This window comes from Battus philenor, unplaced genomic scaffold (assembly GCF_028537555.1).
Source record: "Battus philenor isolate CCGP_79_NKW_IND1 unplaced genomic scaffold, ilBatPhil1.0.hap1 SCAF_20, whole genome shotgun sequence".
Classification (NCBI taxonomy): Eukaryota; Metazoa; Arthropoda; class Insecta; order Lepidoptera; family Papilionidae; genus Battus; species Battus philenor.
Genome location: NW_027181683.1, coordinates 1317588 through 1332123, shown reverse-complemented (window position 1 = coordinate 1332123; position 14536 = coordinate 1317588). Strand labels below are relative to the sequence as shown.

Below are 14536 nucleotides of genomic sequence, written 5' to 3'. Positions count from 1 at the left end.
TAATATCACTATTACGTAGTTTTTAAATTGCGGCTTATTTATGAAAATAAATACATTTAAAAAACTTTTAAGTTAAACGGTTTTTTGATACCCATATTGTGGTGGTTGTGGAAAAATATGTACCTAGTCCGCCATGTTGGAACGGCGTCGTCTTGAATTTTAAATTTTGACATAATCATCGTGTTTTATTAGTGTAGCCCTTTCATTTGATACCCATATTGACGGGGTTTAGGAAAAATATGTAACCCGCCATTTTGTATCGGCGGCCATCTTAGATTTATAATGTTAATGATTTTATTATATTATATTGTCATCTAAATTAAATGTGTGTACCAAATTTCAGATCAACCTGACAACGGGAAGGTGCTTAAATTTCAATTTCTAATTTTGACCCAAATAAACAAATTCCGTACAGGTCGAACTAAATAAAACCGTTTAATAACAAAATGACGTACGTATAAGAAATGGTAGAGTTCTATTTTTGAATTTTGACATATTTTTTATTTTTATTTTTAATCTGGCAACTTTTTAAAAATTCTCAGTGTCACCAACGTATTTAAGGAAATGCGAATATTTACATAGTTAATATATTTCAAACCTTTAAAAGATATGTAGGAAGTTTTCATTGAAATTATCTCTTATACACATTGTTACATTTATCACCCACACCGGGACTACCTGGTTGTCACAGATTAAAAAAAAACCTTATCGCCATTCGTGAACATTTCGGCCTCAACGGGAATCAGTTCTCTCTCTGATCCAAGGTGCAATCTTGTTATATTACATAAATAAATAAATAGTAAATAAATAAAAAGACAATATTAACATTTGTACTGTAGTAGTTTTATTATATATTTTCGTATCACAGAATTGTTTTTCAATATACAGAGAGACTTTCAAGATGCGATGGCAACTGGATTATATGTACTGTCAATGTGATTGTTAAGTTTTGCTTACTATACAGTTATAACTTAGATGTAACTTTAAATGTTACTTGAGTCACAAATATATAATTGAAAATGTTAATGTACTATAAAATTACAAGTTGTACATGTATACATATATTTCTAAATATATACAAATGTTGCATTCATTTTTTAAATAAATTTACACCTGGCATAAAAGTCGAAAGTTCAAATAAAAATACTATATAAATGAAAATTACATGTAGAAATACACTGAGACAAAAGCCTACTATAGAGTTTAAATTATTAAAATTGTATAATCTTGTTACGATTTAAAGGCATTATTAATTTAAAATGTCATTTGAAAAAAACATAAATCTGTGGTTTTCTAAGATAAAATATATAATTATAAATATATAAGTGACTCAAATAACATTTACATGGAATTATATAAATGTAAACATTTACATAACTAAATCTTATACTAATTACAATGTAATGGTTATTTTATAAAACTAATAATATAGATTCTCTTCTGTGAACAACAATACGTTAAAATTTCATCGATTTTGACAAATATAAAGCTTGTATCACACGAACTGCGATAGTATAACGCTTGAAAATATATTCACCGCTTATTTTCCGCCTAGTTTCGTGTGAAACGTGCTTAATATGATAAATTTTGTCGAATTTTAACAAATTTCGTTATCGCAACAAGGAACTAATCGTATAAAAGAACGCTAAAATAATTTTTAAAATTATAATAAATATTTTCCGTACCTAATATTGTCAATTTTTACATTAATTTACAAGAATTTTTACATAACCAGTTTTTTATACAATCTGTTGCAATATCTATATCACATGCGTTAATAATTTAAGGCAAGAATTAAAAAGTGTAAATATATATAATATATATAAAGTCCGTATCTACAAAACCGTAATACGACCAATATTGATGTATGGCTGTGAAGCTTGGACGCTAATTTTGAAAGAAGAACAAAAACTGCTAGTGACGGAACGCAAAATCATGCGGAAGATCTTGGGACCAGCGAGAAATCAAGACGGATCTTGGAGGCTCCGAAAGAATGGCGAAATTGAGACTTTAGTAGCACAGCCAAATATCATTGGCGAATATAGCTCAACGAATCCGCTGCCTTGGTCACTAGGAGCGAATGGGATCGGATCGGAGCGTGAAGGTAGCGTACCTGGAAAAACCGAGGGGTCGAAGACCAGTGGGTAGACCCAGGTATCGCTGGATCGATCGCGTTGAGGCAGACTTGCGCGAATTGAATGTCAACCAATGGCAGACGATGGCGCAAGATAGAGGAAAGTGGAAGTCTCTCGCTTCGGAGGCCAAGACCCACTTTGGGTCACTGAGCTAGCGGAGTAGTAGTAGTAGTAGTAAATATATGTATGACTATGTTATAATATATCTATATCAAAATATAGGAATGAAAACCTTGATTTGATTTGAACAGTGGGACATCACAGCTAGATATGTCTGTAAAACCGGTTGGATGCTGTCTGCATCCGTTTTACCTTGAAATCATCAACAGATAATGACAATTTTAAACAAATAAGGTAAAAGCACTTATTACCGTGGTATGTAAAATCGGCACTAATTACCTATGCAATATTTCAATTCACTATCTCTTGTTGATATATGATAGTATATATGAATAGAATACGAAGTTCTTTTACTGCACGTAATATTGAAAAATTAGTAGCTCTTTGACTGGAACTCTAAGGCTGTATTGGAAAACATATCCAAAGTATATTATATATTATAACCTATTTTCATGCCCTTCAAATAAATCCTTATTGTTTGTGAATAAATATTTCAATACATATTATGACAACTGCATCCATCCATTTCTTTTTGCATTATCAAATGTATACAATTTTTTTCTAATTTCAAATGTTATCAACATTGGCTTCATTCTAAATTCAAATAATTAATAATTGCAAATATGCTTTTATTAACATAACTGTATTGCCATCTATTGGTCTACGTTGGTACTATGTGCAGAAATTCAGGCATGTTATAGTTTTGTGCGTCAGTTTTTCCAACATAAAAATAGACGTTCAATATTATAGAAAAAAAATTGACAAATAGTCATTGTGAAAGGTTATTTTAACAATAGAAATTTTTTTAATCAGTCTAGAAAAATGATCTTGTTTTTAGAATTAAATCTGCTTTTACCGCCATCTATATGTGAAACTTTGTACTAACATACAACGTTTGAACTTATGTTTTTTTTAAAATCGTTGTTACAAAATCAATAGATTTGATATAAATTATTCTTATAAATTGTAAAACACCTTATCAATACATTCGAGATCTTTCTAATTTGTTAATTTTTTTCTAACTTCAAACAACTTCTCTGTTTCTGCTGATCTCTCTCTGTCTTAAAGAACCTCTGGCTGAAGCTCGTATTGAGGCTCTGATGGATGCCCTGGAGCCAATGGCGCTCGGCAACGCCCTGACAAAGTGTGTCTCCTCGTGGTTTGCAGGCAAAGAGGCTCGCTTGGTGTATCGTTCTGGATTCTCATCTTCATCTTTCTTTCTGTAATTTGGTTACAATCATTTAATTAAAGGTATTCAGATGAAAGTGGAACCATCTACGTATCCCATGAAAGACTCTCCGCAACTGCATTTTTATCATCTAAAAGTTGCCATGACTCTTTTTAAAGACTATTACACCAATACCTCACTTTGCGTCGTGGTTACGTTCCAATAAAACACGACGCAAATTGAAACGCCGCAAAGTGAATTAAGATTTTATATAGCAAACCATGTAAAGATCGAAGATCGGTTCCAGAGTCACGAAAATACTACTTTTTAAAAAGAAAATTGAACAAAGTAAACATTTAAAAAACAAAAACAATATAACTCTGCCAATAATTAAATTGGAATAATATTTACGTTTTTGTAACCAGAAACAACACGTAAAAATTGATATAAATTTATTATTCTCTTTTAAAAACAGCACAACACACTACATTACAACACTCTATGTAATTGAAACTGATCTCAAATTAGCAAAACAAAGTGAAAATAAAATTGTATTAAAATTGGGTTGATTTTTAGTTAGAAAGGGAATCCCCGAGTTTTGATGGCATGGCGCAATTAGAAACATAAGTGTGGCCATCTTTTATAAAAAAAAATATTTTAAAAAAAAAATTAACGACTCGAACCCCAAGCAACGCAACCTCGAAAATCTAACGACGCACAGTAAAAATTAGTACTAATTAAAAAGCGACGCAACTTCGAAACAAACGCGAAACTAAACGACGCAAAGCGAGGTATTGGAGTACTCTGACAAATCGACCAAACGATGATGAAATATAAAGTTAAAAATTGCAAGAATATTTGCCTATAATGTAAAAGGCATTCTTATCTATCAAGTTTAATGTAATTATAGGCTATTTCTTCAAATTGATGGAATTTATAAAATACCTGGAAAAGCAAGGGTTGTCCCAGAATTTCTGGTCCTTGCCAAAGTTCTCCCCGTCCTGCAGAGTCTGCGGCATCTCCGTGTCCATGGTCTCCGGGAGGAAGAGGCACAGCAGACCTCCCAATACTCCGAGCACACCGAGGATCAGGAGCGGCAGATCCGGGGAGATGTTGGCCTGGAAGTAGAAACTGCTGTCAGTAATTTGCAAGTTACTCCAGTGGAAACGACTAGCTGGTGGACGTGGTACGGGAAGTATTTAATGGAACCAGGCGTTACCTCGCGGAAGTCCACCCTAAGTAAGAAAAGGACCAATATTTAGCCACTTCCGCACATGCAGTGGTAGTCGTGCAACAAAGTGCACCGCCCGCCAGCCCGCTGATAAATGCGTATGCGGCAAACAATGCGAATTACACAACTGCCACCGTCAAATCACTCAACACGTGTTTCACCCCTCCACGGGGCATCTTCAGGAGTTATGTTACACCGATTAGTTAGACTATATATGGGTCCTTTTCTTACTTGTGGTACGGGAAGATCCTCCACTGATGATATAATTAAGTTCGCACTAAGTCGCTGAATGTGGACAGCTGGTTGCAATCTCTGTATAGCCTAAAGCTCCCTTATAGGGGGCGTCTATCTAAACTATAAATATGCTCTCCACATTTCGATATCTTACCAGAATATACAACAATTCTAGTATCAAGCGAGTAATTCAAGTTAATTACTAACTAATATATACAGGCTGATTGGTTATACGTGTAAAAGACTTAAGAGGGATGAATGTGTAGTTTATTTGACAGCAAAATGCTCTGTTATCTCCTATTTCAAAACCCCCTGTATGAAGTGATCAATATGAAATGTGTTAGATTTTTTTTGCTATATTATTATTACGTTAATAATTATTCCGGAAACCTTTGGTTTTTGGATGGAATATATCTAACTGTTATCAAAAAATAACGTATAATTGTAATTTATAATTCCCTGGTATTAGGAAGGCAGGTAATTTTTTTTTCTAGATTGGTAGTACTGTTTGAAATAGGTATTAAAAAAAAAACTAAAATTATGAACCCAATATTATGTATAGTTATAAAACAAAAAAAAAATGGTGATTAATAGTAATAATTAACATATTATAAGGACGATATAAATGTAAAATGGCATAAAAAAACATACAAATGTGATAATTCTGTGATACTCAAGGAACGAGGCGATAAATGAACGGAAATCAGTACGAAAAAGAATGAAAGAGTACATTAGAATGAAAGAAGAGAAATGATAGATCTTACAGAGGAATGACAGAAGAGATTAAAAATGAAAAAGGATGTAAAAAAAACCCTGTCCCAAACAAGATAGGGGTACATCATTAAAAATATTATGCATAGTTTGTATTAAAAGAAATCTTGCTTGTGTATGTCCGTGTTTGTAAAGTAAATACGATAGTAAATATACTAACCAGATAAACCACAAATGGCGCCACAATTGAAGCTACATAACCCATGATGTGAATAAGCGCGACCCCCTGAGCTCGTACCACGGTGGGTAGTAGTTCCGCGGCGTATTGGAGACCGATATTATATGAGATGTTCACCGCGAACCGGCCCATTATTGCCAGGGACGCAGACGGACCCCCTGGAATAAAATATAACAAATATGCTATGAATAACACATGGTATATTCGTACTGAATATAACTTCAGGTTTTATTCATTAGTATAGAACGGAGTTCCCCAAACTTTTTTGTGTCGTAGACCCCTTGCCATGTTTTTCCGTGTTGTGTAGACCCCCTACTTACCTGATATTGATTTCCTGTAAATTTCTAACTGTAGTGAAGTTTAGTGTTAAAAACTTAAAGTAGAAACACGTGTTAAATTACATTTATTAGGTTTTTACAAGTTCAAAATGTATTGCGACCACAAAGCGAATACCAACATCCTACAATTTACACAATTTTATGAACATGTATAATAATTTTTTTACTTCATAGGTACTTTTATAAATAATGTAAATGTTTTAATATTATAAGATAGTATGATGTAAGTAAATAGGTACTATCAGTATATGTGTTGAGATCCACCATCGTGGACTCCCATTTTCATTGCATGGACCCCCAAATTTTTTTTCGCTGACGTAGACCCCTCGCAGGTTGTCATAGACCCCTAGGGGTCGATATAGACCACTTTGGGAATCACTGATATAGAATATAACACACAAGTAGACGCGTAAAAATGTTACAATTATGCGTTGTAACAAAGAAACGTTCTGGTATAAATCATATTTGATTATTTATTTACACTTTCTTGTACACCAAAGTTGATAAATAACAAAAATAAACAATTTATATTGAAGTATAAGAGGCGGTGTTATCGGTCGAATCGATCTCTACCAGACAACCTTTGGATGGAGATGAGAGACATGACCTCGCGTACATATATACAAAAATACTTAAAAAAAGTCTTCTTCTTCTTCTTCTTCTTCCTTCCCTTTTCCCTTTATTTGGGGTCGGGTCTCCTTATCATTTCTCTCTCTTTGCATCAAGTTGAAGGGTTCCCATTTCCTTTCCGATATTAGACCACCATGTAGCTTTTGGACGCCCTCTCCCTCTTGGGAATTCTGGGAGGCTTAAGGCAGTTTTTAATACGTGGTCATCAGGTTTTCGTTGAATGTGGCCATACCATCGCAATCTATTTTCCTGAAATTTGCTGGGGATCGGAGCTATCAGAACCTCTGATATATTCGTTCCGTATTCTGTCCATTCTAGTGACGCCACCCGACCATCTAAGCATCTTCATCTCATTGACATGAAGTGTTTGCTCGTGTCTCTGACTTACAGTCCAGCATTCCGAGCCGTAGAGCATAGCTGGTCTGACAACGGCTTTGTAGACTTTACCCTTGGTCTTAACAAATACTTAAAAGTATTTTAAATATATAAATACTGACCCACTGGAACCGCTGTGGCCAGCAGGCTGAATATACCGCTGATGACCATGGAACCACACGCGAGCCATCTTCTTCCCCATCTGTGAACACATGTTAATTATTAAATAAGGTAGTCAGGTAGACCGGTGCTCCGCAAATGGTGTGCGGTAGGTTAGGTACAAGTGTGCCGCGGTAAGAATAAATAAATTCAAATTTTACAATTTTTTAGTATACATGTTTTGTATTTAAGACACAGTGGCGCGTTATGTTCACTCGTCTCTGTAATTTAGCAATTCTAGAAAAGATTTTAGTATACTGCAAATGACAAAAGGTTACAGACCACTAAGTTTTTTTTTTAAATGACCCCCGCTATTGGGGGCCTCTCGTACCCCTATCTTGTGGTGGGACAGGGTCTTTTTGGGGCAAATATTTTTTTAAAACTTAGTTTTTTTTATTTTCGTTCTCTGCTTCCATTCTTCACATGATTTTTCAGTCCATTCTTTTATACCACATTTCTTCTTTCTTACCCTCTTGCTCTGTTCGTCTATCATTCTTCCCTTCTAAGTTACCACTAAGTTAGACGATGGCTTTGAAAAATAGTACTCTGTGTTTGGCACTAATCGGTGTAACATTACTCCTGAGGATGCCCCGTGGAGGGATGAAACACGTGTTGAGTTTTAACGGTGGTAGTTGTGTTTCGCATTGTTTGCCGCATGCGCATTTATCACCGGGCTGGCGGGCGGTGCATTTTATTGCACGACTACCGCTGCATAGCGGAAGTAGCTATATTAGTCCTTTTTTTACTTAGGATGGACTTCCGCAAAATAACGCCCGATTCCATTAGATACTTGGAAAATAGATTAACATCTCAATACATTGAGCCTATCTGATAACAGTAAACTAAGTCATTTTTGGTAAAAACTTTAAAAAGACACACTATTACAAGTAACAATAAGAGAACAAGAAAATTTCAACGTTTTTTATTATTTACTTCCGAAAGTGAAACTATCTCTCACTTTGGGGCTCATTGGCATGTTGACAATCAACAAGCCCTAGTGAGGCGTTAGTGAAAACAACCAGATTGGCAAGTTGATTAAAATAACAATTTTAAACAAAGAAAACAAATATATGCTGCGAAATAAGAAGCAATTAAAAAGGAATATAGACCAGAGGAGAAAGGCGACATATGAAAGAAGAAAAGAATATAAAGAGTGAATGATTCTGTGAAGAATGTGAGGGAAATAGACAAAGAATTTGTGAGGAGAGATAGGAGAAAGAGCTATAGAAATTAAATAATTATTTACACCCGCATTATAACCAGCCTGTTCCGAACAAAGCAGAAGTATTACTCACACAGCACGCAAAACTTTCAGCGATTTTTTTTCATGAATTTTCAGTTTGATTTTTATTTGTGTACGTATAAATGAAAACACTTCAATGATGCTATATTTATCTATGGGTTTTTTTTAATGATCATTTCAGTTCCGTTCAGTATGTTTACTTCATGGTTAATTAAAAATAAATATTTATAAGTACCTGTCAAGAACAGCTGTTAAGAATGTGTCGGCAGGTAACTCGGTTGCAGAGGCGATGGTGAAGGTAAGAAAGATGTCCAGCCCCAAGGAACCAACATTCCTCACGTGCCCGTCGAAGACGAGAGAGATGGCCATCCAAATGACGATGAGCAGGATCGCGTTCTTTCGAAGCCGAGGAGTCTTGAAGAGGTCCAGGACGGAGTAGGTTCTGCACTCCGCCTCGCATTCTTTTATCATCTTCAGTGAAGATTCCTGATGATATATTAACCAGTATAAAAATCTCTTACAGATTCAGGCGTTACCTTTCGGAAGTCCATCTTAACTACGAAAGGGACTAATATATAGCTACTTCCGCTATGCAACAGTAGTCGTGCAATGAAGTGCACCGCCTCCAAGCCCGCTGATAAATCCTATACATAGAGAACGAGAGAGAGAGAGAACCCAAATAACGGGGGCCAAATAAAATAAGAAGTTGTAGTATACCCACGCACAATCGGATTTCTAGATTGACAAGTAAAAGAGTCTCTGTGTTTGGCACTAATCGGTGTAACATAACTCCTGAGGATGCCCCGTGGAGGGATGAAACAGGTGTTGAGTGAATTAACGGTGGTTGTTGTGTTTCGCATTGTTTACCGCACGCGCATTTATCAGACATCTAGAAGTCTTTTCTCAAATATTATGATTACAGATATTCAACTTTAATTGCTTGATATAGTTCTGTCCTGAGTTTCGCTGCGAGATCAAATTAGAAATAGATAGAGATAGAGCACGCTAAAAAAATAATCGGCTAATTTCGGCTTCGTAGAGCGTTATCTCTGTCGCACGACTGACAAAACATCACACAAGTAGTGTCGATGTCGATTGTCTCCTTTCAAAGGTCGATGTGCAATATTTATCGCCGGGTACTGTTAGTGGACTTAACTGACAAAAGAGTGATATTCCCGGAACGGAAGAGAAGAAGAAGATAGGCTTCTTCCATAGACTTTCAATAGGACGATTTTAAGGATTTTCTATCTTCCATCTTGTTGGTCGACATCCTATGCTGCGCTTCTTCGTGGCTTACACGTCATAATCTTAGTGACCATTCTGCGTGCCAAGTGGCCAGCTAACTGTCACTTAAACCTTCTAATCCAAAAATCTATAAATACTCACGGTAAATTCGCTGAGTACTTTCTCTGGAATTTTCGTCTTGTTGATCCTTTCAAACTTCTTCATGATCGTCAAAGCCTTATCTATTTTACCTTGAGAAACCAACCACCTGTCGATAGAATAAATATATTAAAAAGAGTTATACATAAAAATAAAATTATTTTAAATTCTTCCGATGACCTTTACATGGTAGTCTTGTCATCTTGTAGGTAGACGTTTAGTGCAGAATCTCACCCCCGCAGCTGTCTGTTCTGCGCTATGTGGATTGTCTATTCCCACTTCAACTTGCAGCAATATAGACCAGTGGTAGCCAGGGGACTGAGACTTGATCACAGGTATGGGTTCGATTCCCGGAATACAATCTTATGTAAGTAAGAAAAGGACCAATATTTAGCCACTTCCGCACATGCAGTGGTAGTCGTGCAACAAAGTGCACCGCCCGCCAGTCCTTTGATAAATGCGGCAAACAATGCGAATTACACAACTGCCACCGTAAATCACTCAACACGTGTTTCACCCTTCCACGGGGCATCTTCAGGAGGTATGTTACACCGATTAGTGCCAAATACAAAGTCTTTGCATGTGCGGAAGTAGCTAAATATTGATCGTTTTCTTACTTAGGATGGACTTTATCATTATTTTTTATTAATTATATAGGATTGCCACTGCTCACAAATAAGTTACCAGAGGAAGGGCAGTACCGTCCTTTGCATATACCAAACTATAATCATCATGTCACCTTGAAGTTATACCTAGGCAGGTTCCAAACGCACACATACTCAAACGTAATTTGTGATAGTCTAGCGATAGAGGATTGATATTTCCGATCTTAGGTCGTAAATTCGATTTCCAGGACACAATCTTATATACTTCTCACTGCATTAGGATTACAACTGCTTACAAAACAAGTTTTAAATAGATAGGCAGCAGCGTTCTCTGCAAAACATAATGCCACATTACAATCGCTCCGTTCAACTTACCGGACCTTCTCAAGAAAAAATCTACAGCATAATCTTTTGATGAGTTGGCCCGGCACATTGTCCTAAATCTCAAGGCATTTAACGGTCATAGCGCTTGGGCAGCGACTTGAAAAAGAAAATATTTATATAATTGAGTAAAACTTCCAAATTGTATTGTTAATATGTATAAATTTTAACTGTATTTAAGGGAAATTGTGTAAGAAAAATTGTAAAAAATTATAAAACGCTGTCGTGCCTCGCAGCTGGAAGAAGAAAGATCCATATCAAATAGCGGCAACCCTTTCCCAAATGTCTGCGTTTAGTGAACGTGAAAAAAAATATTATCTTGTCTAGCGATACAAATTAGAATTAATGAAAATAAAACCCGCCTGCTATGTGTGGTGATTATGGTATATCAACCCACCAGATATCTTTAAGAGAAGCCTCTGGCCTGCAGTGGGTGTATATGGGCTGAAACTACTTCATCATGACTGCTTCAGCTTGCTGATCCGTTTGGATATTTAGGCCACATCTGTTCATCTACGAACCTTCTCATTTCTGATTCCATCTTCTCTTCTGTTCTCTATTACTCGTTATCCAATTAAGAGCTTGCTAGTGAGGCTCAAATGAGAAATCATGTTTCTGTGCTGTTATGAAATAGGAGATGTAAAAAAAAACAGACCTGGCGCTTTCAGGTACCACCCAGGGGGTAGCGAGGGCTAGTATGAACGGTGCGCTGGTTCCTAACGCGAAGAGTCTCCAGTCATCTGCCCACAGCGCAATCCAGGGTAGAAGGGATGCAGCAAGAGTGAAGAAGAGCGCGATGGACATGTTTGCGACGAATGTTCTCCATTTTGGTCCGACGTATTCTAGAACTGGATTTATTAATTTATAAGTAAAGTTTATTCTTTATATTAAATGTCATCAAAATTTTTAATCTCAAGGATGTTCATATAACTGTAAATAGTTTTTGACCAGTTGTTTTCCCAATATCACATTCATCATTTTTATGACGTTCACTGCTGGACCTAGTCCACGCCCAACTCTAGCAATACGTATATATAAATACATACGTTACTATACACACATACATATATATATATATATATACAAAATTAAAAATGCTAAACAATATCTTATTAAAGAGGCCAAGGAGGTGCTCTTTTACCATTTTTTTAAAAGCTGACAACGATTTAGCGCATCTTATTGCTTCTGGTAACTCATTCCATAAACCTGACAGCGACAGCAGTGAAAAATTTCTACATAAACATAGTACAATGAGCAGGCATAGTCGTTTTCAAGTTCTCCTACGATCTAAGCAACTTATCATGTGAGTCATGTTAGAAAAGAGATCTAGATTTAAGGTAAGAGCGTAAGCGGGTTTAACAAAGTACTATAGAGAAGAAAAAGGATGCATTTACAGACATACACACACGCACTCATATATATATATATATATACACGCGGAGCTTCCTTTCACCCGCATTAAACGTTTTGCCAACACTTTTACACTGCGAACTGTCAAGAACAGACGAACAGACAATTATGGCTTAGGAGTCTTCAAAACAACAGTGAATTGCTTTCTTCTGTTTCGTCGACATCGTTGTCAAGGTTAACACGTTCACTGCGGGCCCAATTTTGAAGAACTTTCAGCTGGTGCGGCTGAGGTCGAATCAGCCTCAAGCTGAACTTCCTAGTAGTGCGGTTGAGGCCTTTTCTGCCTCATGTTCATCAATATTTTTTTACAATATTGAGTCAATGCTTCGCAGACATAAAGAAAGCTATATTTGTCTTTGTCATACCTCGTACGGTTGAGTGTAAACAGCCGCCGCACTAGAGAGAAAACACGAGCTTTACGCGCCGCACCAGTGCAAAGTTTACCATGAGGCTGAATCGACCTCAAGCCGCAGTAAACGTGTTAAGCTAGAGTTCAACTCATCTAGTAGGTCGCATATCCACGTAGCGTAAACCGAACACTTACCAAGAATGTACATCATGGTGAAGCAGTTGTCGAAAGCGAGCCCCACGAGGAACCGGCACAGCGCGAAGGACCAGAAGCTTGTACAGAACGCTGTTCCAACACCAGCGGTGAAACCCATGATGTTTGTCCCTGGTAGAAGAATACAGACTATTAATATATCTTATAATTGAATGTATATTTCCACAGAATTTAAATCATTCTATTTCTGGACCTACATCTAAACTCACGTACATTGAATTTAGTAATAAATATTTTTTTCATCATCATTTCTGTATTGAGGCCCACGGCTGGACATAGGCCTCCGTCGAAGATTTACAATAGAACTGATTGGAATCAGCTAGCATCATTAGAGACTAGATCATAATTCATAACATTAGAGTAAGTGTTGCCAACATTACACGCGACTGCGGTATTCATACAATACAACGAATCTTTTGAGAAGAATCAAGGAAGATTTTTGCAGTTGATTTGAAGAAAGATTTCAACTATACGACCATTGCTAGATAGACCTTCTCTATTGGTTCTTCTTTGATTTCCAATAAGACCGGTTTCGGATGAACAAAAATATCATAGCTCTTTCTTGGTTTGGTTTGCTAAAGTCGAAGCTGATAGCCCGGAGGCTTTTATAGATCCATCAGAGCTGAGTTCACGGAGCAGAAGGGTACGTGAACTTAAAGGTATAGCTCCTTTGGATTGGTAAGTTGAAAGAGCAGTAGGTAGACCAATTCAGAACAGATCACTTCCTAGACCTTTATGTTTAGGAGTGGAAACATCCTTCCACAAATGTTGAGATGAAACGCTTGATACAGCTTCCAATGGGTACTATTGTTCATCCACGAAGACACCAATGTCCAGGTGTGGAAAACCTTCAGTTTAAATATAATGATGAAGTTGTATTATTAATAACCTTCTTACATAACAAGTTTACTAGACCTATAATTATCTATCTCTTAGTTCATTTCTTTTTCTTCCTGCTTCTTTCTGAGGCAAGAGCGATCGAACCAATACTGTTCGAAGTCAGTTAGATGTTTTTATTTATGATCGTGTTATATTTATAATATGTATTAAACCTTTTTTATTATAAGTATATATGTTATATACGTATGTATGTTTAAGTATGTATGTCTATGTATGTTTATGTATATTTATGTTCATTTGTTTGTGAATATGTATTTTTTTGTACACGTGAGCTACCCTTTATAAGTACTTTTATCTTTTCCTTACTATGGTTGTCTGTAAGAGATTGCCTTGTGTGATAAGATCGCCCGTTGTACTTTTCTGTATATTATTGTAAAACTTATTAAATGGATCTTATCGTGTACAATAAAGAATATTAAATAAATAAATAAATAATAACAAATTTTGTTTTACTTTGTGGCCTTTTTTATCTGTATTTTGGTAATTCTAGAAAAAATATCAAGGATATCATTACCTACTAAGGCTGGTATCCTGCCGTACTTGTCCGCGATCCATCCGAATACCAGACCACCGACAATGGCGCCACAGAAGAAGATAGCTTGAGCTGTTGCCGGTAGGTTGTCCTTCTCGCACACCCAGTCCAGCTGAGAAAAAAAATGTTATAAGAATATAAGATATATTATTCCTTTCAAAATAATACTTATTTATACGAA

General features: G+C 36.1%; 1 protein-coding gene across 1 annotated transcript in view; it reads right to left on the bottom strand.

Moving 5' to 3' along the window:
* Positions 1–3189: 3189 nt before the first annotated feature.
* LOC137922780 (organic cation transporter protein-like) overlaps positions 3190–14536 on the bottom strand; it is a 45819-nt gene continuing 34472 nt past the window's right edge. The window contains exons 4-12 of the mRNA XM_068765846.1: positions 14338–14467; positions 12906–13034; positions 11607–11799; positions 9969–10074; positions 8818–9068; positions 7303–7382; positions 5820–5995; positions 4369–4541; positions 3190–3475 (exon numbers count right to left, since the gene is read on the bottom strand). Of these exons, the coding sequence (XP_068621947.1) occupies positions 3280–3475; positions 4369–4541; positions 5820–5995; positions 7303–7382; positions 8818–9068; positions 9969–10074; positions 11607–11799; positions 12906–13034; positions 14338–14467 (1434 nt within the window). The 3' untranslated portion in view covers positions 3190–3279. The remainder of the gene's footprint in view (positions 3476–4368; positions 4542–5819; positions 5996–7302; positions 7383–8817; positions 9069–9968; positions 10075–11606; positions 11800–12905; positions 13035–14337; positions 14468–14536) is intronic.